Source organism: Panthera leo, chromosome F3 (genome assembly GCF_018350215.1).
Source record: "Panthera leo isolate Ple1 chromosome F3, P.leo_Ple1_pat1.1, whole genome shotgun sequence".
NCBI lineage: Eukaryota > Metazoa > Chordata > Mammalia > Carnivora > Felidae > Panthera > Panthera leo.
The window spans coordinates 13,190,445-13,216,327 of NC_056696.1; the positions used below are offsets into that span (position 1 = coordinate 13,190,445).

At 42.3% G+C, this 25,883-nt stretch overlaps 1 protein-coding gene across 1 annotated transcript; it reads left to right on the top strand.

Moving 5' to 3' along the window:
* Positions 1–913: 913 nt before the first annotated feature.
* On the top strand, positions 914–19,089 carry NTMT2 (N-terminal Xaa-Pro-Lys N-methyltransferase 2). Its single transcript, XM_042926212.1, has 4 exons — positions 914–1,067; positions 11,516–11,691; positions 17,705–17,954; positions 18,755–19,089. The coding sequence occupies exons 1-4, from the start codon at positions 914–916 to the stop codon at positions 19,024–19,026; spliced, it is 852 nt and encodes a 283-aa protein (XP_042782146.1). The 3' UTR covers positions 19,027–19,089.
* Positions 19,090–25,883: the final 6,794 nt, after the last annotated feature.

Sequence of the window (25,883 nt, forward strand, 5' to 3'; positions counted from 1 at the left end):
ATAAATACATCGGCTTATTCTCCTCCAGTCTCCTGCTGGCACCACCCATTGGCTGGACCCAACTAGAATCCAGAAGGCAAGAGAGTCCGCTGATCTCAATACAGGTCAGCCTCCAGGGTACAAAGTATGTGGGAAGGGTAAAGGGCCTATCAGAGGTACAGAAACTAAGTGAATACTTAGGAGGAAAACCATCGCCACGATAGACAGAGAGGAAGAAACAGGCTAACCTGATGAGGTGTTGTTTAGAGCAATCTAGAAGGAAAGATTTGCTGACAGAGGTGGGTAGCGAACATCAAAACAGGTTTTCATATAACTGCGTCTCTTGGAGAATCCTTAAAAGTGGGAAACCCATATCCGCCTCTACGAAACGATTTGGGCAAACTTGCACTGACTGATGAGAGGAGCCTGGGTGGCGAGGATGACTTTGAAGGGTCCTTGTAACTTGAGGATTCTGTGTTCCAGGGGGAGTGATGGAAATCAGGAAACAGGATCTCCTGCAAAATGTTCCCAGCGCTTTGAAATGGAAATTAGGCTAATTCCAATTTAGGAATCGAATTAGAGCAACCAGTCAGGGTGTTAGTGGGTTGTGCTCTTCCCTGTTTGAAGTTACAGACGGACGCTGCTTTTTCCTGGATGAAGCAGGATCCCACTCAGCCTGTTTTCATCTTTACTTAGCACCTGCTGGCTTGGAGCGGTGTCGCCCAAGCAATCAGACGGAGACATGCGCCAGGAGCTTGACCTCCTGTGTCTGCTGCCCCTCCCCCACGCCCCATGACAGCCTCTCCTGATATGGATGGACAGGGGCCGGTTTAAAATGACAGTCTCAAGTTCGTGTAGGAAGGGAAGGCTAATTCAAAGAAACGGCCAGGCAAGCTTCCTGCCTCTGTAGGAATAATTTTCATCCCCCTTCACCATGGCCCACCTGGGAGCCCATTTTGCCTTTCGATCCCGCTGGCAGAAGACCGACGACGAACTCTGTCGACATAGCATGTCCTTCATCCTTCACAGAGCCATTCGCAATGACTTCTTTCAGAGCTATCTCTACCTGCTGGAAAAAATTCCCCTGGGTAAGTGAGTCAGAGCTACTAGAGAAGGGACCAGAAAGGGGGGAACCGTGGCGAGGTCGCGCAAGAGGAGTTAGAACAAGGACTCTTTTCAGATAAAAAGAACCCATGACCAATGTCAGTGGGCTTAAATGTTTCAATGGCATTCTTTCTTGCAGGGCGCAAAGGCCGGGTGCTGCCTGGCAGGTCAGGCCTCCGCTTTGGGATTTCCACGCACCCTCAGCCACTGTGATTTGCTTCCCAGGGTGTTGGTTTGTTCACAGAAATTCAATTCCTGTGTTTTAGAGGACATTTTTAATATCTGCAAAAATCGAGACGGGGGGCAGGTTAGGTAACACAAAGGTGAGAGTATTAATGCAGTAGTATATCAACTAAGGGTCCAAAAAAAGAAAAAAAACTAAACCATAATACAGCAAGGTGTGTGTGTGTGTGTGTGTGTGTGTGTGTGAGCCCACACTCCACACACAATCCTTTCTGGCTTCCCTGAGTCACAATAATAGAGAGCCGAAAAGGAGCAAAATTTTACTTTGGTCTTTGAATTTTAAGAAAAAAACTGGGGGCAGTGGTCTGTCTCCATTTTCGTTATTTCCTGTAGCTTTCAGGGAATTAGACAATGGGCAATAAAAAGCTTATCGGGTTTGTCTCCACTACTTTTCTCAGCCTCTGTGAAAGTGGTTACTTCAAGGAACTCTTAACAGCACTGAAGAGGAAATAACTGGCGATTAAAGAGTGAAGTGTCCCCCTTTGATTTATATTTTCCCCCAATGAAAGCAGAAACAGTATGTATCAGCCCCAGTCTGTTTTCTTAAGGCTGTCTCAAAGCCTCATTGTGCCCTTGATGTAGCCAGGCTTTCCAGACGTCGTAGGAACTAATAATTCTTTGTATTGCGTTCAAGAAACTAGATACCAGCAGCCCACGAAATTTTCTTTTCATAAATCCATTCCTGAAGGGATATTTAATTCTCGACATACAAATACATTCATCTCATACTTAGACAATGTTTCTTAAAATTTTTCCGTATTTGTAAGTTTATTTGATCCTCACAGCCATATTATGGGATAGAAAGGAAAGTAGCATTATTTTTTTCCTCTTACCTGTGCACCTCCGCTCCCCCTCCCGCCCCCCCCCCCCGCCCCATCTTGTTTCTTCAAGCAGGGAAAAGAAAATCAGAGATGATGAGATCTAATCTAGACAGATCTCATCTAGATACCAAAGCAAGAACCCAAGACCAGGGTTCTTTCTGGTAGATCACACCGCCCACAAGTAATTCTTGTAGGATGTGTCATGCATCTCATTTGTATCCAACTGGAGAACACTAGAGCAGTCCATTTGGAAGGTGAGGATGTTCTGGTTGCTCCACACACCAGCAGAGCATTGCTTTTCCAGAACTAATTCTTGAGTATCTTGTGTGCACCCCATCTCGATAACGGTAGCCTGGTGGCCTTAGCTATCAAGAGAAAGATATCAGGGGAAAGATATCAATTACAATTACTAGGATACTCACTAAGGGCAGATGGCTGCCAGATTTTAAAAATAATTACTAGAGGGGCGCCTGGGTGGCTCAGTCAGTTGAGTGTCCGACTTCGGCTCAGGTCATGATCTCACTGTCCGTGGGTTCGAGCCCCGCGTCGGGCTCTGTGCTCACAGCTCGGAGCCTGGAGCCTGCTTTGGATTCTGTGTCTCCCTCTCTCTCTCTGCCCCTGCCCTGCTCGTGCTCTGTCTCTCAAAAATAAATTAACATTTAAAAAAATTTAACCAAATTACTAGAGAGGAAAAGGAACACACCCCTAAAAGTAGCTGAAGGTGAATCGGAAAGGAATCTTTTCCGTATCATCTGAAAATCAGATGAAAATTGACTGGGACAAGTAGGCTATAATTTATATTTTGCCTATATCCCTTTTTTCACCCAATAGAGTCATTCTGATTTTACCTATTTTTCTCTTCTGTGAATGTGCTGATAGTCTATCAATGATTTCCAATCTCTTAGATATTATTAATAAAAGACAAACATTTTGACAAAGTCTTCCATGCAAGCCCAAAGTTAAACAGGAAACAGTGTAAATTTTCTGCTTAGGGTTGGGGACAGGGTCTATTCTCTGCTCTATCTGCCTGGCCTCATCAGTGGCTCTAGCTCCCATGACAATAGAGACTCATTTACTTTTCCTCTTCTTTATCTATATAGTTAGCATTTACCATGGTTCTTGGCCCATAGAAAGAACTCGATCAATACCTGCTCGCAACAGATTAAGTGATCCCTTAGTAATAATCAGTTGCACATCGCTAAAGTCTTGAGTGCGACTTCTGGCACTGCTGCTGATAGAACAGTCACCAAAGTTAATGCAAATTCCTGAAGTCTCTGAACATCATTTTCCCTAAAACCACAGGGCAATCGGAAGGATTAAATGCAGTTACATATGTGAAAACAGTCAAGGCTCAATAAGGACTCGTTTTTTTTTTTTTGTTTTGTTTTTGTTTTTGTTTTTCCTTTTCCTTCCTCAGAACCAGGCCTCTTTTAATGTCACCATGTAGGTCTTCCTTAGAATAGGCGTCACCAAAGATGTTAAGCTCAGCTCCCTCTATGGGACTTCCCAAGCAGCCGCGGGTGTTAACGCTTTTTAGTCTGAACCCAAAACTAAGCCAGTAGTTCTCCCTCCCCAGCTCCACTCAGGTGTTTTAGAATTGGCTTCCCCCGCCTTTTGATGATTTCAAAACTTCACAGAAATGAAAATAAAGCCCTTAAAAAAAAAAGGTTAAGGAATGGCTACTGCAGGGTATACACAGAGAGTTTGTTGTTTAGGGTAATTATGGGAAGGATGTGGCTAACCAGACTCTTTGATTCCTTCTTTCCTTCCTCCCTCCTGCTAACTGCCTGCATTGGGTAGCCAGTCCCTTACAGCACGCTCTGCAGGGACATTCAGTCATGGGGACCTTTGCTCAAATATCCTCGGCTAGCTTCAGAAATTCATAGAAAAGCAAGAGCGTGCATCCTAAAAATCTCCAGTGAAGGCTCAGCTGTGCCACTGAATACATCCCCTCTTCAGGCAGGAGTTAAGTAACCTGCTGCGGGTCACGTGGCTTTGGGTGGTGGAGCGGGGTTCGACCCGGGCGGTCTGACTCCAAATCTGCCTTTTTTGAACCTCAAAATCCTGCTGCCTCCCAATGAAAATTGTCAAAGGTGGCTGTTTGTGCACAGATAGGAAGTAAACAGGAAAACAATTATATACATCTCCAGTTTATATACCAGGGCTCAAAGGGGCTCATGCAAGGCCTGATGGAGACGTTCCTGTAAGTTAACCAGTCAGTAATTCTTCTAGCACTATCCACCGTGTATTTCCAAGTACGCAGAAGTCAATGAATATTTATTAGTTATATATTGAGCAAGAGTCTAGCACTCCCGGACTTCGTTAAAGTCTTAGTCTAACTTCACCTTTAGAACAATGGTTCCACAGAGTTCAGCAGAATCGGGGTGGGGCGGGACCTGGCCATGACCCTTCGTTTCTGTGTGATATCAAGTTACTAAATCATTCTGCGTCACCCATCACTCATCTGCAAAATGATGCGCATAATCCCAGTTTTGAGTTCTCATGGTGAGGAGTAAAAGAGAAAATGTGAAGAGATGGTAAGAAAGTGTTTAGTACAATGCCCGGTGTACTGTTCCCACAAGTTCTTAGTACCCACCCTTTACTTGACTCTTTCTAGAAGAGTAAGTCTCTGAGGAGGAAATTGATAACAATGGTCACCTTTTTGCCATCACAATTAAAAGCCAGAGTTAATAAAAACACTTCCTGTAAGACACGTGGGACTGCCAAATAAAACTCAGTGTATAACCATTGGCATTTTTCAAATTGATTTCACCCCCGTGGCCGGTGTTGCTGTACAACTCCCTGAACAGTGATGCTTTGTTCAAATGTTTACTGTTCCCTTCGCAAAGCTGCAAGATTATTTTTCTCTTTAAAGAAATGGAGAACCAGATAACTCCCCTTTTTATTTAGCAGACTTTCAGATACACAGCATGAGACGGATGAGATACAGGTTTGGGATTTAAATAGACCTAGGTTTAGGGACGCCTGGGTGGCTTAGGTGGTTAAGCGTCCGACTTGGGCTCGGGTCATGATCTCGTGGTTCGGGAGTTTGAGCCCCGCGTCGTCGTGTTCTTGCTGCCTCGTGTTCTTCCATGGATAATACCATCTCTCACCTATTCAGTTAATATAAATGCTTAGCATAGGTAGGGCGTACATCCATGTGCGATCAATGATATTTACTATTTTCTTATTACATGGGTATGCCTAATTAGGAGGATAGATATCTTACAAACTATATGAAAACTGTAACTTGTGTCACTTATGTCAGCTTTTCCCTATAGCCACTCTCCATTTTGTTGAACCTGTATGTTACTCGAAGAACAAAACGCAAGACAATATTCATTTAGTCAGCGAATAGTCAAAGGACGTCTGCTATGGGTTAAGCATAATGGTAAGTCTTGGGGTGGCACAGACAAGTAAGATATCGCCTTCTCGTGAGGAATTCAGTGTAGGGAGACCCACACTGGCGGTTTTCATGGAAAGTGGAAACAGAGTGACAGAGACCCCCACACGATGCCGCACAGGTGCAGACGAGGCATGGCGACTTGCTGAATCAGCTTCTGACCCTTCCGATGATATTCTCACCAGAAATCTGTCCCCACTATCTCGGCCTGACTTCTGGCCTTCTAAAATTTGATAGTAGGTGAGGTAGGACGCTCAAGTAGAAATAGAGAGTTGGGAAGACGTCAGCCAAGTGAGTAGGGGATGTGATGTGTGGTGGGAAAAGTGTGTTGTCCCTCCCGCCCTCCCTTTTGTTACCTCATTGGTGTTAAAGCCTGAAAAGAATTAGGAAACACTGAACTCGTCTTCAGCTGAAAAGGAAACATCCCTCTAAAACTTTTTTAGGGTAGGCAGTGCATTATTTTAGAGACAAGAAACACCAGATGGCTAAGGCATTCAGGGAGCAAATCAAACCTACAGGGCGCCTCAGGGCAATTCTGAGACTTGATAATGATAACTCTAGCATTCTGGCACACCAGACCTTTGGATTCCACCAGAAATATTGATAAAGTTCTACTCCCCAGCCCTGCTGGTGAAAAAAATGGATATGAGTTCAGTTTTTTTAAGATTTCACGTACAAGTGAGATCATATGGTATTTGTCTTTCTGCGGTGATGGATTTCACTTAGCATGATACCCTCAGGGTCTATCCATGTATCCATGTTGTTTTTTTTTTTTTTTTTTTTTCAACGTTTATTTTATTTTTTGGGACAGAGAGAGACAGAGCATGAACGGGGGAGGGACAGAGAGAGAGGGAGACACAGAATTGGAAACAGGCTCCAGGCTCTGAGCCATCAGCCCAGAGCCTGACGCGGGGCTCGAACTCACGGACCGTGAGATCGTGACCTGGCTGAAGTCGGACGCTTAACCGACTGCGCCACCCAGGCGCCCCTCCATGTTGTTTTAAATGGCAGGAATTCCTTCGTTTTTTTGGCTGAATAATATTCTATGGTACCTAGATCTTTCTCCCTCCCTCCCTCCCTCCTTTCCTTCCTTTCATTTTTATCATTAATTATTTAATAGCTAAATTGGGAAGGGCTCATCTGCAAATTTCTCTTATGGAAGGTCTTATCCTTCATAAGGGCATGTCCTAATTGGGCTTTTCTTTTTTAACTTTTCTTTTTTCTTTCTTTCTTTCTTTCTTTCTTTCTTTCTTTCGCTTATAAATAAAAGGTTAGCATGATCCAATATCCTATCACAAATCATTTCAAACTAAACGTCTAAACTTAGCCTACCCATCCTCTCAGATAAATTTTCAGTTGACAAACAGTTCTAACGTCTGGAATAAAGTCTAAACTAACTATAACCAACCATTTAGAAAAACAAAAAGGAATAGAAAGGAAATGAAAAGACAAGAAGATATTCAGCAGATGTAAGCACTTAGCTATTTACAACATTTTCCTCAGAGAGTTCATAGGATCTAGATTCTTCAGGGCAAATCAACTAGTATTCTACTTTCTTTTTTGTAACAAATAAACTATTGCAAGGTTCTTGGGAGGTCAGCCCATAAGGTAGGTCAAGAAATAAGCACCATATCATATCAAGAACGAATAGAACTATATCAAGAACTCCGTCTTAGACTACCCCACGTTTCACAGAGATCTTGCAGTCCTACAAGAATGAGCGACAAGGTGTGTTTCTGTAGTAAAAAGGCACAGGCTGATGACTGATTACCTTATCTGAGTCAACTTGCACCATTGCAGGAGCTATCAGGAGGGGAGAACCTGGGCTGGCCATGACACCTCATATATCGTTTTAGTGAAATGCTCCTGTCAATTAGGTGAAAATGAGAACTCAAGCCCATAACCATAAAAACCTACCTATTGAGACTGACCCCTGCTGGGCTTGGCATTCACTTGTGGTCTAAACGTTGCTGGCATAATGGACCATTCTCATTTCCAGATTAAGGTTTTTAATGGACTTCACCAACTAGTTGACTTAAGGTGATGATGAGTGTGGCTGCTTTGCTGCTTTGGTTGGATCAAGGAAACTCCTGGGCTGTGGCTCGCTTGTGATCCCGGGGAGCATGGAGCTCGGGGAAGACTATGAACTGTGATTTCCTAGCCTGGTTTTCCGAGACATACTGAAGAATTTGGAGCAGTCATGCTATGGGGACAGTTATGCTTGATTTTTGTCATCCCTGTTGAATTTATTGAGCCACCTGCTGTTTACACAGCACTTTACCAAGTGCTAGAGAAGGGAGATTGGTGTAGATGAGTGGTTCCCAATGTTCTCAACATGAAGACTCTCCTTTTAATGTTGTATTTCCCCAGTCGGTTGCTAATATGTGTATAAGATGGCAAAAAGCATCTATATATTTAATACTTTTAGAAGATATTTTAAAAACAATCAATGTGTAATAGTATATATGGGAGATATAGTATATAATATTGTTAGTCTCTAGAAATGATGTAGATCGAACTGATTCTTATATCCCTTTCAGTAAGTTCATGACCATTAAAAGATGCAAACAGTGGCTCCAAAGTCTTTGAGTTGGAAAATACTGATGTAACTCCATAGATGGAATGTATTATGATGGAATATTTTAATATAAGTGGTGTTTGTTGGATTTTTAACTTCTAAAATCACAATTTGGGACTATGTCATTGTTATTTAATCCAGAGACAAATAGTACATTAGTCCAATTTCACAATCTTGGTGTTACCTGAAGAAAAATGATTTCTAGTGAAGGTTAAATAGACTCTCTTTTCTCTCTTATTGTGTCTTTTCTTTCTACTGGCAATTATGTCTATTTTGGTTTGCTTTACATCCTGATCAGAACATATTGTACTGTTGTGTATTTTGCTTGGAGTTTCCACCTATCTTTTATTTGTGATGGTTGAGATTAAAAATATGTCTTCTTTAGAATATCACTAATGTCTCCTTGCTTCTTATCTACTCTGTCTATTGCCCGAATCCAATTCATTCTACTTCTGGATGAACTTATGTTTCTGAGGCCTATAGTTTCTGTTGTAATAACAACTTTCTAGACCTGATAAGTATCTGTCATTTGCGAATTTGTTTTCTTTGGATTCTTGGATTACTTTCATTGTCTTTTAACATGTATCTTCTCTTGATTTGAACGCTCATTGGGCTGGAATATTGCTTCAACAAACTTCTGAAGAATGAATCCATGGTAGGTAAATATTCTTTCACAGTTTGATGGGGTATTAAGTTTTAGCTTCAAAATACTTTTCCCTAAGAATATTGATGGCATTGCTTCTTTGTTTTTAAAGATTTTATTTGTAAGTAATCTCTTCACCCAACATAGGACTTGAACTCGCAATCGTGAGATCAAGAGCCACATGATCTACTGGCTGAGCCAGACAGGTGCCCCTGTTTCTAGTGTTTCTAATGAGACTTGTGTTATAAGCCTGACTCTAGTCCTTTGAGTATAGAGTTACCAGATAAAATATAAAACTCCAAATACATTTGAATTTCAAATAATCAAAAAATAATCTTTAGTGTAAGTATGTCTCATGTGATATGCAACATTTCAAGTATATTTATACTATGAAATTGTTTGTTTAACTGAAATTAAAAGCTAATTGTGTGTCTCATATTTTTATTTGCTAAATCTGGCAACCCTTGAGGGTCAACCACCTTTTCCCCTCTAAATAACTTTAGAATCTTCTAATTCTTACTCTTTGCATTTTGAAATTTCCTAAGGATTTGTGTAAATGTGGCATTTATTTCATTATTATTATTTTTCTATATCCATGCTGCTCAGAACTTGTTCGATCCTACAATCACTTTTAGCTCTGGGAAATTTTCTTCTATTATTTCTTTGATAATTTTCTTCCTTCTGTTTCTCTGTTCTTAAAAATCCTAATTGGTTTGATGTTTGAGCCTCCTGAATTAAGTCTTTATAGCTCTTATCTTTTTACCTCTGTTTTCCACATCTGTCTTTTTGTTTCCGTCCTGACAAATTTACTCAAAGTTGTATTCCAAAGTTTTTGGTAATCAAAACTTTAATTTCTAAGAAGTCTTTATTATTCGTTGAATTATCGCTTTCTTGGCATCTTTTATCATTGATTTATGGATGCACCAGTTCTCATATCTCTCCAAGGATATGTGAATTTTCTGTTTAGTTTTGGTCCAAATTCTCATCCATTTCTTGAGTTAGTTCTATTTCCTTTGGGGTCATTTCTGATTGTTTATCTCTATTTTTTCTTTCAGACTGCCACTTTAGCCCCATGTGTTTGGAAATCATTGTTCATCCACAGTTAGGAATAAAGAACAGGGTCAATGATTCTAGGTAACGGAGAATGTTTCTTCTGGTATATATGTCTTTAGTAGATCTTACTAAAGTCTCACCTGTGTGAGCAGATGTGATGCTTAGAGTCCTCTCTATGACAAAATAAGTGGTATTCCAGGATCCTATACTAACTGGTTTAGGTCTCCTTAGGCGATTAATTAAAAAAAAAATTTTTTTAAAGAGAAGATACTTCCCTGCCCAGGATTACAGTTGTGCTATCAGTTGCTTTTGGGAGGGTGCATTTGTCCTTTCACTGTTTTTTTTTATTAACTCTTATTTCCTTTTGCAACTATCTGAGGCTGCAAATTTTTTAGCTTTGTTCCATCTGCTTTTTTGTCTTCCAGACATTTGTTGAAGTCATGAATCCATCGGTGGCCCCCCTTCTCATTTTCTTCAGTTACGTGTTGAGGTTATTAAAACAATTTGGGGGGAATATGGGGAAGGAGGAAAGACAAATGCATTCAGTTTACATTCTTGAACAAGAAATTCCTTCCTTTCATTCACTCTCTACCATTTCCTCCTGAATGTCCTCTAATATGGCAACCCTTTTGTATTTTATACCTGAAGAGGTATAAAATGCTATTTTATACCTGAAGAGGTGTATTTTCACCTACAAAGATCACTTAAATGCATGCAAATTTGCCTCTCAGAAGTTGGAACATATGTTTTTCAAAAAATAAATGTGTTAAAATAATACCTCATGCAGTGTCTAAAATAACGAAGTGACGTAGTATATGAGAATGTGCCTAGCACACTGCCTGCTACAGAAGAGTTGCGCAATAAATATACATTTTAAAATAAACATAACATAAATAAATAAAATAATAAATAAAATAAATAAAATAAATAAATAAAAATAAAATAAACATTTTTTAATTATTTTATTTTCAGAAGATAGAGCTTAAGCACATTTTCTGTAATGTTGATACAAAGAGATATTTCAGTGTGAGTTGCTTAAAAAAGAGGTGAAAAATAGCTACCCCAAATGTACTTTGTGATTAGAAGTAAAGATTAACAGTTAAATCCTCATAAAACACTTGGAGCTCAAAGATAAAACTCACTGTGAAACTTGTGACATGCTGTGGTTTTTTTTTTAAGTTTATTTTGAGAGAGAGAGCACAGGAGGGGCAGAGAGAGAGGGAGAGTGAGAATCCCAAGCAGTCTCCACACTCCGCAAGGAGCCCATAGTGGGGCTTGAGCCCATGAACCATGATCTGAGATCATGACCTGAGCCAAAAATCAAGACTCAGAAGCTTAACCCACTGAGCCACCCAGGCGTCCTTGTGACATTCTTTATTCTACGATAATAAATACTGCCAAACTTAAAAAAAATATACAGTAATAAGCTACAGTTTCATTAAACTATAGGGTCATTAAGTCATGAAAATGCCACAGTGCATGAGCTACCCAAAGATCAGAGGGGTTAAGAAGTTTTCTCAAGGCTACATATCGAGTAAGTCACTGAGCCAGAACTCAGACCCAGATCTTCTGACTGTGCCCTTTCCTCCACATGACAAATGGGCAGGCTTCTGAGAAACAATTCCATGTGTGATAAGATTGAACTTGTTCTGTCATATACATATTGATAAATATTAATATTTCATTTGTAGTGAAATTGTATGCTTTAACAAGTCAAATCATCAATGGGGAGATGCAGTTCTATGCCAGAGCTAAACTTTTCTATCAAGAAGTACCAGCTACAGAAGAGGGTATGATGGGAAATTTCATTGAACTGTCCATCTCAGATATCCAGGCTTCTCGGGACTTTCTTCGGAAGTTTGTTGGGGTGAGTTATGCAACTGCAGCTTGATGAGGAAGCAAAGTCCTCACAAACATTGAGCTCACATGCTTCTGTGTGGTCATTTAAGTCGTATTAAAGCCATATGGCTCAGCCAAGAGTTGAGCCCGAAAGCCTCTTTTAAAATGTTCAGAAGGGATGGGTCGCATCAAACCACTGGCTTATCCCCCTTGGCCTTTCACCATCCTATAGCCTCAGCTAATCTCTCATGCTTCAGGGGAAAGGGAACTAGCAGTGCTAATACTACGATTGGGGGATTAAGAAGACATCTCTTTTATAGTCTTCCAGATGAAACCGTTCACACCCAGATGACTGATGAGAGATCATGCCATTTGGGATCTTGGGGCGATTTACTGATTTCCTGCAATACAAATGCAATATAGTAAGGAAGTGCATGCCTATGTTTGGCTTGAAAATGAGAAGTACAGTAGAATCTCTTTATATTATTTAATACGTCGTTCAGACTTCGCCTTGAAAGCATGTGGTCTCTTTGTAGCCCCGGGGTTGGGTGAAACTGCTTCCTCACTTCCCTGTCAGATGGAGACAAGACAGTAGAGGGTAGGGACAATAATCTTCAGCTCTATAGTCATTAGGTTCTTCTATTTAATGTACAAGCAACCTTGGAATGGTTCCTTAAATGCTGTAAGCTTCAGTTTTCTCACCTGTGACTAGGGCATTAACCATCGAACCTACCTCAGAGGATAATACGAAGATCCAATGAGCCAATGTGCAAAGCAATGTGCTTGCTTTGTTGTGCATAATTATTACCCAATAAATCTAATTTATTGCTACTACTAATAATAACAGGCTTTGGGGTGCCTGGGTGGCTTAGTCAGTTAAGCGTCTGACTTCGGCTCAGGTCATGATCTCACGGTCCGTGAGTTCGAGCCCTGCATGGGGCTCTGTGCTGACGGCTCGGAGCCTGGAGACCGTTTCCGATTCTGTGTCTCCCTCTCTCTCTGCCCCTCCCCTGCTCATGCTCTGTCCCTATCTCTGTCTCTCTCTCAAAAAAAAATAAACATTAAAAAATTAAAAAAAGTAATAACAGGCTTTCATAAAATGCATCCATTAGAGTTTCAGGAACTTCATTTAGTTGCTAGAATAGATTTAATAAAGCTGCCGACACCACAAAGCTGTTGTTGGTCCTACTGAAGACAAAGTCCTAACTGGCAACCAGGTTTCGTTCCAATTCATTTGGAAGTCATCTGTTTGAAATTTGGAGCCCATTGTATCCTGATAAGGGAAGCATTATCAATATTATAAATATCTGAGTTAGGTTTTCAAGTGCACTATCAAGAATATCCCTAGTGTTGAGGTGAGGTTCACTTCACATCCAACCTCCGTGGAGCACCAAGTGTCTGAGCAGAGAAGTTAAATCAGGATGGAGCATCCATCGGGGCCGACGTGTCTGAACATCAGCTGTGGCCACGAAGGACCATGAAGCTGGAGATGACGTCCATGAATGTTTGTAGGTCAGGATAACCCGGAGTATTTCGAAATCAGTATCACTGACTGATTTCACGGAGTGCTTTTCCTGCAATAGTCCCTCTGCTAAGCACTTTAGAAGTATCGTCTTGATTACCTTTCAAAAGGATTCTAGAAGGTAAGTACTATTATCATCTGTATTTTTTACAGTTGTAGAAACCGAGGTTTGGAGACGTTAGCTAAGTCGTCAAGGTTATGCAGCCGGTAAGAGACAGAGCAGGGACTGAAGTCCAGCCAGGCCTGTCTGACACCAGACTCTCTACTCTTAACCGTGACATATTTTTTCCATTTGTCTCATGAAGCAGAAAAATCCTTGGGGTGTGTGTGTGTGTGTGTGTGTGTGTGTACCACAGACCTCAATTCTCCTCCGGCCTGGCCGAAAGCTCTCCCTTCTGCCTGCCTCGTGGTGAGGCTGACTTTGATCCCAGTGCATTTCAGAAGCTTAGTTAGTAATCCAGCTGTCTTGTCACTCCATGTGGAGTGCCAAGCTGACCACAGGGATGCTGGGCAGACAGAGCCCATACAACGCCCATGGACCTGGGAAAGGAAACAGCCTTGTGCTCGCATATTTGTGTTGGAAAAGAGGAGCCTGCTCTTTTCAAACAAATATAAGGAGTCCTTCTTAGGAGACAAGGCTCATTGTGAAACCGTGACCTCTAACTGAGTATAAACAGTCTTTTTAAAGAAATGATATTTTTGTACTTTGACCTCAATAATCTGCTAAATTAGTATCCAGGTCAAGATACAAGGAGTTATGGAATATGAGTATCTGACATGATTTATCCTTATGTCAACTGGGAAAAGGCAGATTGTTTAATTTAAAGTTTTGCTTTCCTTTCAACACTTAGTGACACGGGACAGTGAGTTGTTTAAACTTGCTGCGTTTATGTTTACTTTAGCAAATAAACAAATGATACCAAGGTGATGTCAATGGCACAGCTGATAACGGTCCTCATTTTAGCTTTCTAGTGGGGAAAAGTGGCAATTTGTAAAAAGTAATCAGTATTTGATGGTATTTATCTATTGACATTTCTCAGAGATTGGATGATTAAAAACTCTGGGTCTCACTTGTTATATTTCACGGTTTCTATACAGTGGCATTCAGCACTTCCTTTTGAGTTTTAAATCCCACAGGAATGAACTTACAATGATGTCCTTGAAAACAAAACATGTAGGCAGGATCAAAACTAAAACCAAATTCCCAAAAGTATTTTACTATTTTATATGAATCCATAAGTGTGAAGACAATACCATAAATGAGAATGAAATTAACAAAACATCTTGCTTTGAAATCACACCTTGTATATAGGTCCAGTCACATTCATGGAAGGACATCAGATTTCAATACAGGCAGCCTTGGTGTCCAGGAGGCAGGAGATGTCCCTGAGAATGGTCTTAAAAAATTTTTTTTTAATGTCTGTTTATTTCTGAGACAGAGACAGAGCACGAGTGGGGGAGGGGCAGAGAGAGAGGGAGACACAGAATCCGAAGCAGGCTCCAGGCTCTGAGCTGTCAGCACAGAGCCCGACGCGGGGCTCGAACTCACGGACCGTGAGATCATGACCTGAGCCGAAGTCGGACGCTTAACCGACTGAGCCACCCAGGCGCCCCGAGAATGGGCTTTAAATACCCCTTCCCATACGAGCTGCATGTGAAAGAGAGAAAGAATATGGGAGGCAGTGGCAGCCATATGCAGTGAAATATAATAAATACAACTAAGCCACAGTGGTGAGAGGTGAGCAGTACACACAATTTGGGTGAAAGGTACCTTTCTGTATTTGTAAATGACCATTGTTTCGAAAGTAATTATAGTCAAATATCGCACGTCTCCGTTGGTGAAAAATATAAATCAGAGAGTGAGAATTTTCAAGGGAATTCTATTTCAAACATTTCACCTCTCTGAGCCTCAATTTCTTGGTATAAAAAAGTAGGGAAATTAGACAGGAGTGCTTTAAGCACTCTAGGGTTTTGCTGAGATCCTTCAAGGTCCTACTGGGAGAATGACAGGAAGGGCGAGCGGGTGAGGCTCTGCCTCACTTTAACAAGAGCAGCTTCAGGTTTATTTGTTCAATGAGAAAAAGGAGGTCAGCGATTTTAATCTGACATCTCTGGCATAGGTCTCCGAGCCCTCTTTGCTTTATCCTTCTATGGTTCTAATTCTAAGGCCACTTGCTACAATAATGTGAGCAACATGATCTGTAGAGACTTGAAGGCCAAGTAATGGTAAGAAAAATTTGTAGTAATCTCTGAGTATACACGTTTCTACTAAGATCATTTCGACAGCTTACAATAACGTTCCTATACTTATCCCACCCATCGTGTTTATGTTGTGGATTTACTTAAGGGATGTTTTCTTTATGGCGCTCACAGCATAAGCCTTTAGCCTAGGTCTTCTTTTTCTCTGAATGAGTTTAGTTTACGTTATAATATCTGAATGAGGGAGGTGGCATCGTGTAAGTGGAAATGGCAAATACATGGTATGGGTACCACCACGTCCCCCTTCCCATACTCAAGGGGGACATCACTAGTCAATCACAGAGCTCTTTCCTGCTCAGTCTCGGTGAAGCCTTAAAATATTTTTCAACGTAGCAGCGGACAGATACTATCAAGGGAATCGGAGTTGGCGCTTGAGGGGACGGCTCTAAGGTAGAACTGCCTTTGGATTCACACAGTTCCCTGTTCAAGTTCTAGGTCTGCCATTAGCTGTGGAAACCCAAGATTCCTCAGCTTCAAACTGGGGGGTAATCATTATCTTGTGGAGTTGTTTTGATGTTAGTTATTACAGATGCAAAGAGCTTCTATATATAAGCACATGATAAATCATGCTTATTATGATTCCATTTGAAAAGAAGCCAAAATGTCTTCACTTTTTGTTCTTCACTGTGCCTTTATTGCTGTACAGAAGGCCCTTTGAGTGGACTAGAAAGCAGCATTTCTGATGTTTCCTTCTGCTCAACTCTTTTCTTAAATCCTTAGTTCCTGAGAAAACAAGAGTAGGCTTTCTCCTTAAGATCTTGATTGGCAAGATCTTATTATTATAATTTCTAGCACAAAATCTATTTAGCAGTCATCCCAATTATGGACAAATAATTTAGACCAGATAATATAGAGAGGCCAAATAATATATATCTCAGAGTTTCAGCTGGCCGTATATATATATATATATATATATATATATATATATATACATATATATATATATATGCATATGTGCAGCTGGCCATATATATATATATGCATATGTGCATATGAATATACTACTTTACAGAAGCAAGTTTGAGAAAGTTTTCATTGGCTGATTTCCTCCTCCACCATCTATCCATCCTTCACCTCCGGTTAATTTAGTGTACAGACCTACTTTATTTTTATTACTTTTTTAAAGTTGATTTTTTATTTTTCTATCTTGAGAAAGAGGGGGGTGGTTAGAGAGAAAGGGAGAGAGAGAATCCCAAGCAGGATCTGCACCATCAGCACCGAACCCCATGCAGGGCTCGATCTCATGAACCATGAGATCATGACCTGAGCCAAGATAAAAAGTTGGACGCTCAACTGACTGAGCCACCCAGGGTCCCCGAGACCTACTTTATAAAAACAATTTTAGGGGGTTTTGTGCACAGTACATCATACAGTTTCTCTTACAAAGGCAGGAAACAATTTCTAACATTAAAAGAGATAAGGAGACTTTGCCACAAACACCTTCTATCCATGTGAATGTGCTGTGTGCCATAGGGGTGGGTTTGAAGTAAAATTCTGTCTGTAAGGTTTTCTGCCTTCGCTTCATTTCACCTCACCTCTCCTCTCTCCCTTCCCTTCCCTTCCCTTCCCTTCCCTTCCCTTCCCTTCCCTTCCCTTCCCTTCCCTCCCCTCCCCTCCCCTCCCCTCCCCTCCCCTCCCCTTCCCTTCCCTTCCCTCCCCTTCCCTCCCCTCCCCTTCCCTTCCCTTCCCTTCCCTCCCCTTCCCTTCCTTCCCCTTTCCTACCCTCCCTTCCTCTCTCCCCTCTCCTCCCTGTCCTTTCCCCTTTTCTTTCTTTCCTCTTTCTTTCTTTCTTTCTTTCTTTCTTTCTTTCTTTCTTTCTCTCTTTCACAAAGCAATAAGCTACCATGCACGTCCATTTAGCTGTGGGCTTGACCCAAATTTACAGTTAATAACGTTCTACTTTATAGGGCTTTCTGTGACCCATTTCTTAGAGGAAATTACTGAGTTTTTAGACCTAAAACATTATTTTCTAAAATCTTACTTTGTAATTCTTTTCAAGACCTCTATTTGGATAAAACAAAGAAAGTAAAAACTAGCAGTGTTGGCTATTTCTTGAAAGAGGCCATTGGATGTTCTATAACTTGTTCATGGTAGTCGGTACGTGCCTGGATGCATTGAATGGTACACTTAAAATGGTACATTTTATTATATGAAAATTGACCTAAATAAAGTTGGTTCAAAGAGGTAACCGGAGTATCCTAACCGGAGACTCAGGGTACGTGTCTGTACTCGAAGCATCCCACAAGGTCCCTTTCTGCAGGGCCCCGGGAGAGCTGGGACAGACTGTGCCTTGGATTGTGGCTCTGGAATAGGAAGGGTCAGCAAGCATGTCTTGTTGCCGGTTTTCAAAAGCGTGGAACTGGTGGACATGATGGAATCGTTCCTCGTCGAAGCCCAGAACTACCTGCAGGTCAACGGGGACAAGGTAGAAAGCTACCACTGCTACAGCCTGCAGGAATTTGCACCCCCACTGGGGAGATATGATGTCATCTGGATTCAGTGGGTCTCTGGTCAGTCCTGCATGGCATGGCGTCTGCCTTTGCCCCCTTCCGAGAGAGAGAGAGAGAGAGAGAGAGAGAGAGAGGAGACAATACTTGGGGCTAATTTGAGGATTTGCGGAGAGGGAGCAAGGACGTTCGGGGAGATGTAGTTGTAGTTGTGCTAAGGATAGTTAGGCAGCCTTAGGCGTCATGGAAACTCCCCCCGCAGCTCTGGTCCTCCCACCGTCTCCCCCTAACATCCTCTGTCACGAGCCTGAAAATTCCTGTCCTTGGAGATGGAGTGCCTTTGGACCAACCTAACCCTGCAAAGAAAACCAAATACTTGAAAAACTTGAAAAAGTGGGGTCAAAAAGAGTTTATCCCCATGTAGGGGCAAAACCGGACTTCCTTAGATTTAAATTCCCAGGAAGCGAGACAGCAGTGAGTTAGATATTGGTCTCAGTGTGTGTGTCTAGGGGACAGACACACAGACAGACAGAGCAGTAATGACAAAGTTGGGTTGTCTGGGGACGATGGCGGGGATTCATGGGAAAGGCAATAGTTTATTTCGGGCCTATGAGGTAGATAGAACAGGTGGCATAATATCTAGTTTATAGATGGGACACTGAGCCTCCTCAGAGAGGATACCTATCCTCCTATGAAGCCTCCCACAACCAGAACAATTCAGGCTATTAAATAATTCATGAATGAGTGAACCAATGGTCTCCTGATTCTTAGCCTTGTGATCTTTCCTACCTTCCTACTCCCCTCCCTCCCCACCCCCCACCATATTCCATCCTGTTTCCCCATCTACTTGGCCTCACCTGTAGGGTACCTGACCGACAAAGACCTTCTTGTGTTTCTTTCCCGGTGCCGAGCTGGCCTGAAGGAAAACGGTGTCATCATACTGAAGGACAACGTGGCTCGGGAGGGCTGTATCTTCGATCTCTCGGACAGCAGTGTGACTCGGGACGTGGACATCCTCCGGAGCCTCATTAGGAAGAGCGGGCTGGTGGTGCTGGGCCAGAAGAAGCAGGATGGCTTTCCAGAACAGTGCATCCCGGTGTGGATGTTCGCACTGCACAGTGATGGACAGTCCTGACCAGCAGGTGGGAATGGGGTCGGACTGCACAGGGGCGCTTTGGGACAGAAGTACGCTCCTCATAATTCATGGCGGGGGGTGGCGGGATGGAGAGAAGGGATCCAATGCATGTCTGGAAATGCTCAATGTAGTATGTACAAGTTTCCACTAATTTTATAAGTACGTGCACACATTCGGTGGATTTCCCGGCAGATAAATGGAGTGAAACATCAGGAAAACTGCTTTAAGAGACTGCCGTATACACCCAAACTGTACATTGTACACAAAACTGCCCTGGTCCCTGAAGATTTGCATTATGGAGTATTCCGGGATGGGTGGGGTAAAGTCTAGGCCCCCCTTTCTCTGCCCTCATGTTAGATGCATTCTATTCCCTTCCTCTCCGGGACGACTATTTCTCTTAGAAGTAAAAGCTCCCCCTAATTAAGAAAGGCACGGGTCAAAATAATCTTATGAAAACAAACCCATTGCTTAATCTTGTCTTTAGCTTTTCTCTTCACAGAAAAAGTATATATGGTTTCGCTTTCTATTTGGGGTCAGTTTCACCACCCAGTGATGTAATATGGGTGTAATTTGATAAAAGCCTGCATTTCAGTGATGAGGAAGTGTCTCGTTTCAGGAGAAAATGTTGTACCGTTGAAATTTCAGCTGTGAACAGATAAGTAAATGTCATTGATAATCTAATTTTAGCCACTGGCCTCCGACACCGCTTGCCTCATCGCGTCTGGCCCCGTTGCTTTCATTGATGTGAATGTACGTTGGGAAGAGAAGGGAAATGATAAACCTGAAAACTGAACTAATGGGATTAATTTAAGGCATTGGTTTAATTAAAAATAATCTAACACCATTCAAGCACAGCATTTCATTTTTATTAGCAGAATGTTTAAATGTCACTGTTCCTATCTTCGAAGCATTCCAATATCTTCATGTTGAGGCATATATTTGTATATTGACATATATTGTGTTTTGAGACAGTCTTGTGCGAAATGCAACACATCAGTTTAATTAAAGAAGGTCTACCGCATGGATATGCTGTAACCATAAAAATCATGTTTGTAAGTCAGAGTTCTAACTTAGGAGGAAAACAATCATTATGAAGCATTTGCTACCTCATTATAGGATTACCTTGGTGGTTTCATTTATGTCCTGGGAAGTGATTTACTTTGCTTCTGGAACCTTCTAACTGTTGTTACTCACCATGCTCTAGGGTAACACGACAGAATGTCAGTAGAGCCACTGGAGAACAAGCCTAAGACCAGAACTAAATCAAATGGTGAACCATTGCCAACCAGACCGCATATGGCTAAACACGGGCATTCACGTTTTAATCCTCTGTGCCTTGGGACAAATTAGCCAAATCATCTTTTTAGGCCCGTTCCAGAAATTTTCTGTTTCTTTTACACCAGCACCCTTAATTCTCTTATCTCTTGGCTTTCTGCTTTGCCAATACTCAAATGGTAGTTGACAAGTTATCAATATTCTCTGCCCCTGGGTTCTTGAGCTTGGGAGGAAATAACATGGAAATAATATGGAAATAATGTGGATGTGGAAATTTGCTCTTTAACTCAGATGAGTCTTGAAGATTGACCAGCAGTCCCTTTCTCTTCCTAAGTCAAGTCACTTTCCAATTCTTTTCAGACAGTTTTTCTTAATGTGTATTTATTTTGAGAGAGAGAGAGAGGGAGAGAGACACAGAGCATGAGTCAGGGAGGGGAAGAAAGAGAGGGAGACACAGAATCCGAAGCAGGCTCCAGGCTCTGAGCTTTCAGCACAGAGCCTGATGCAGGGCTCGAACTCACCAACCACGAGATCAGGACCTGAGCCGAAGTCAGATGCTCAACCGACTGAACCTCCCAGGCACCCCTTTTTCAGACAGTTTTCAGATCTTTACTGATTTACACAATTTCTCAACTCCATAACTACCCTTAATTTAATTGACAAAGTAGAAGTTGGGGTGTAAATTGCATCAATATCCACCCCGCCCCCCCCCCCCCCCCCCCCCCCCCCCGCAAATAACAAGTACAAGGTAAAGGGAAGGGTGGTTGGAGAGGAGAGATCATTGGAGCCAGACTACGCTGCCTAATGGGTTGTGTTAAGGTTTAGACATGTTATTTAAACAACAAGAGAACGTTCTGGAGGGTTTAAGTAAGGGATTGATTTTCCTAGTCCTGGGAGTAGAGGTGTAGATCATGTAGAAGGAAGCTATTTAGAGTGGCAGCCATCTTTAATCTAACGCAACAAGCCAAACTCACTGTTGATGTTCATCGACATATCTGTGTTGCAGTGCAAGTAGCAGTCTCTGTTAGTCCCCTAATTCTGTCCCTAGTCCAACCGCCTCAGAATCACACGGGAAGATTTTATAAAACAGAGATTGACAGGCTCCGTTCCCATGAGGATCCAGTTCGAAAAAGTGGGCTCAGATTATCTGTATTTCTATAAGCTCTTAAAGTGATTCTGATCATTAGTTTTGTTTGAGAATACTGACGGGAAAAGGGGTGTGGAGCTGAGCTGTTCAGAGCCACAGGAAGATTAGGTAGAGAAGGCGGGCGTAGGGGCCAGTTTCAGGGGAGTAGCTACAGAGCGAAATCTATTCTCCGCACTGATGCCAGTCTTTCTGAAATATAAACCTGACCGTGTCATGTGTAAGCTTTCGGTGACTCCCCGTCACTGATAGCATGAATCCTCACCTCCTTAGAATGACATATAAAGCCTTTTGTGATCTAGCCCTGCCTTCCCTCCGCAGCCTCAGATTTGCCACATCGCCTGCACCTGTACTTAACTACTTGCGTTCCCTAAAGTTGGTATGATTCGTAGCTCACAGCATTTATAGATATTACCTCCTTAGTACAGAACATCTCTCATTCTTTTTCATCTGGCACAGACTGCTTAGACGTTGCTGAGTCTAGGAGAGCTTCCCTCGGCCCCTAGGTGCTGGGTTAGGTGCCCTCATTCCGTGCTACCCTCACACTCCCTGCTTAACATATCACAGCTCTAATCATGTGGCATTCTAATCAAGTCTCCTTGCTATTTTCTCTGTTAAATTCTGCGCCCTTTAATGGAGCATTCATGGTTAGAGTCTCAGTCACAGGCGTAAGCCCTAGTACAGCTGAAACCCAAGTTTTTGTTGAACTTATAAAAGGTGACGTTCCGAGCAAAAAGACTCAGGGGAAGTCTACGTCTCTGGCTTCAAACGTAAATCAGAGCAAAGCAGCAGGAAAAAAACCACAAGGGTTTCTGCCGTTGTACGAGCACTGGGATGTGCAAGACTGGTCAAAACCGTGATCCAACAATGCAAGCTCACCAGGACCGGGAAACGCACAGAAACAAGAAGGCAGTGACTTCAGGGATCGAGCATCTGGGAGGAGACTGCAGCAAGAAAATTGAGTTCTGCCTAATTAGGAAATCTCTTCTTTTAAATTTTCTTTTTTTTTAACATTTATTTATTTTTGAGACAGAGAGAGACAAAGCATGAACGGGGGAGGGGCAGAGGGAGAGGGAGACACAGAATCGGAAGCAGGCTCCAGGCTCTGAGCCATCAGCCCAGAGCCCTACGCGGGGCTCGAACTCACCGACCGCGAGATCCTGACCTGAGCTGAAGTCGGACGCTTAACCGACTGAGCCACCCAGGTGCCCCGGAAATTTCTTCTTTTAATAGGAGCCAACCCAAGGGCATGGCCAACCCAAAGCCCATCGTTTCATCAGGTGAGAGGGTGATTTCATACAAGAGAAATATTAAAATTATGGGTAGGTCGTAACAAAGCAACGCCTAAAATCCTCACCCGTTTCCTGCTAAGCAAAAGCCCAAAGAAACAAACTGGATTGTAGATATAGTTAATCCTTCTGTGAATGTCGAAGGCAAGTAGAAAGTGCTCACCTGTGCTTCCCAGATGAATTAATTGCAAACATGCCCGCACTTCTACGTGAACCCTGGAGGACCCTTGGCTCGTAGGATGATTCACGAATGGGTGTGATCTTCACCCACCTCCTCTTCCAAGAACCTGAGCCACCACTGCTAAGCCCCAGCATAGGAGCACGCCGAGTCTTAAAGGGTCAGCAGTCTTATAGATGTGGGACCATCATAAAAATATAAAACAAAATGCATAAGGTCATCCGTGTGAAAGATGATCTGCTTTGTATTATGGACACATTTTGGCCTGATCCTGGTTTTTTTTTTTTTCTCTCTCTCTCTCTACCGTTTCCTGAAACCGGCCTGTTTTGAGTGATGTGTTAGGGAGAAGACCTGTGTCAGATATATTCGGCTGCCTGTCATGAATAATTAAATCCAGCTGTGTTATGCTTTCCTTCGTTCCAGCTGACTCTTTGATGCTCTGGTGTCCATGCCAGGAAACTACCTCTTAGGATCGTCAGAGGCCAGTGTTTTTGCAGAGGTCAATGCAAGCTAATTAAGCAAATATGTGAAAAAGAGTTTTAAAGGATCTCAATTAGCGGTGTGTGTGTATAGATGTATCGAGAGTGGGGTATGGGGAGAGACCTTTCAAATACTGGCTCGTGGAGTGAGTGACTTAGTGACAGAGAACCACGCATATGTGGCACCTTTGTAGGTTCATTACGTTGGCATGACTGACCTTTTGCTACATGACAGGCAAACAAACATATAGCAAATGTCCAAGAAGATCATGGTGTTGTGATAGGAAAGGCGGTTACCTACATAGTAATGAGTCAGGACAAAAAGGACTATAAGAATAACACGGAAAAAGAATTAAAGTAATATAGAGACTTGAGTGACCCACTACATCTCTGGGATTTGAGGGATGCCACACGGATTCCATTCATCCCACCTTTTGGGAATGCCTCCTATGTGTCATCCATGGCTCTAGGGTCTCAGGATACACCAGGGAATAAAATCCAAAGTTCCCTGGCCTCGTGGAGCTTGTATTCCAGGAAGGTTAGGGATGCAGTAAATGTAAATTAGTAAATTATTATTGATGTTAGAAAGTGGTAAGTTTGGGGGGGGAAAAAGGGAAAAATAGAGAAGAGTAAGGGGGCATGAGAGTCATGGAGGAAGGCTGTAATTTCAAATAGTGGCCAGCATTGGCCTCCTTGATGAGGGTGACATTTGAGCAGAGAAGTGAAGAGGGTGAGGGCAGGGGCCGTGTGGATATCTGGGGGAGGAGGGGACAACCAGTGCTGATGCCCCAAGTCTTGAGTGTGCCTGGCCTATTTGAGGACCAGTGAGGGGATCCGTGCAGCTGCAGCAGGGTGGATTAAGGAGAGAGTGCAATGGGTATGAGATTTAGGGATATGACTGTGGCAGGATCATGTAGGGGCTTGAAGATTATTGAAGATTCTGGTTTTTACTCTGATCCAGAAGGAGAACCATTGCAGAGTTTTGAGCAGAGAAGTGACATGATCTGACTTGAGAAAAGATCATAGTGGATGGAAACAAAGAGGCCCGATAGATTAGGAGTTGGTAAACTATGGCTTGGGGTCCAAATTCAGCTCATTGCTTTTTTTTGGAAACAAACTTATGTTGGAACACAGCCATGCCCATTTGCGTTATAACAGCAGAGATGACTGGTTGCCCCAATGACTGTATGGCCTACAAAGCAGAAAATATTTGCTACATGGCCCTTTACAAAATCACTTTGCTGATTCCTAAATGAGAACATTGCAGTAATTCAGGAGAAAAGTAACGGTGGCTCAGGCCAGGGGGATAGCACTGAAGGTAGTGAGAAGTGTTTGGATTCTGGATATGTTTGAAATGAAAGCCAACTGGATTTGCTGAATGGTATGTGTGGGAGTGTAATAAAGACAGAAGTCAAAGATGAGTCTAAAATTTTTGATCGGAACCACCGGAAGAACATAGTTGCTATCATTTGAGGTATGAAAAGTGGGTGACAACGCAGTTTTCATGGTGAGAGATCAGGAATCAGAAGAGCTTAAACTCAACATTTCTGAGGTTTTAGATGACACCAAGAGAAGATGTTGAGAAGTGGAGTGAATGTGCAAGTCTGAAGTTCAGGAGAGAAGTCTGGGCTGGAGATGGAAAATTAGCATGGAGGTGGTAATCAGCGTTGTGATTCTGGATGAGTTTACTGAAAGAATGAGTGAAAATAGCGAAGAGAACAAAGAGTGAGCCCGAAAGTGTGTAATCATTAAGAGCTTAGGAAGAAGAGGGAAAAGGCAGCAAAAGAGACTAAGGAGTGACCAATAAAGTAAACCAAGGGTTGAGTGTTCTGGAAGCCGTGTGAAGAAAATATCAAGGACAGAGGGCTTGACTACATTGAATCTTTGTAATAAGTCAAGTAAGAGGAAAACTGCGAACAAACAGCTTTGGTAGGGTGAGTAGGAAAAAAAAAAACTGGCTTGCAGTGATTATAAGTGACTATGGGGGGAAAGGAATTATAGAGAATGGATATAGACAACTTGTTCAAAGAGTTTTGCCAGGAAGGAGTACAAATTTGCAAACAAGGCAGTATCAGGCAAGGGAAGTAAGGGTAAGTGAAGGGTTTTGTTTTTGTTTTTAAGATGGGAGAAATAAATTATGTGTTTGTACATTGATGGGAAGGATTTGGTAGAGAGACGGAGACATTTGTGATTCAGGAAAAGAAATGGGAGGATTTCTAGAGCATTGTCACTGAGTAAAGATGGGATCTCATTTGCAAGTGGGGAGATTGACTTTTGATAGGTGCGTGGTTAAGTCCTCTTCAGCTGCAGGTGGGAGGTAAGGGTTTATGTGTATAGATTCTGGCGGAAAGGTGGTGATGGTTACGGAAATTTATAGAATTTCGGATTCCGACACAGAATCCGAAATTTATAGAATTGGCGTTAACTTTGTCAGTGAAGTGGGAAAGACGACCGTCATCCGAGAATGAAGACTGAGGCGGTGTGCTGTGGGT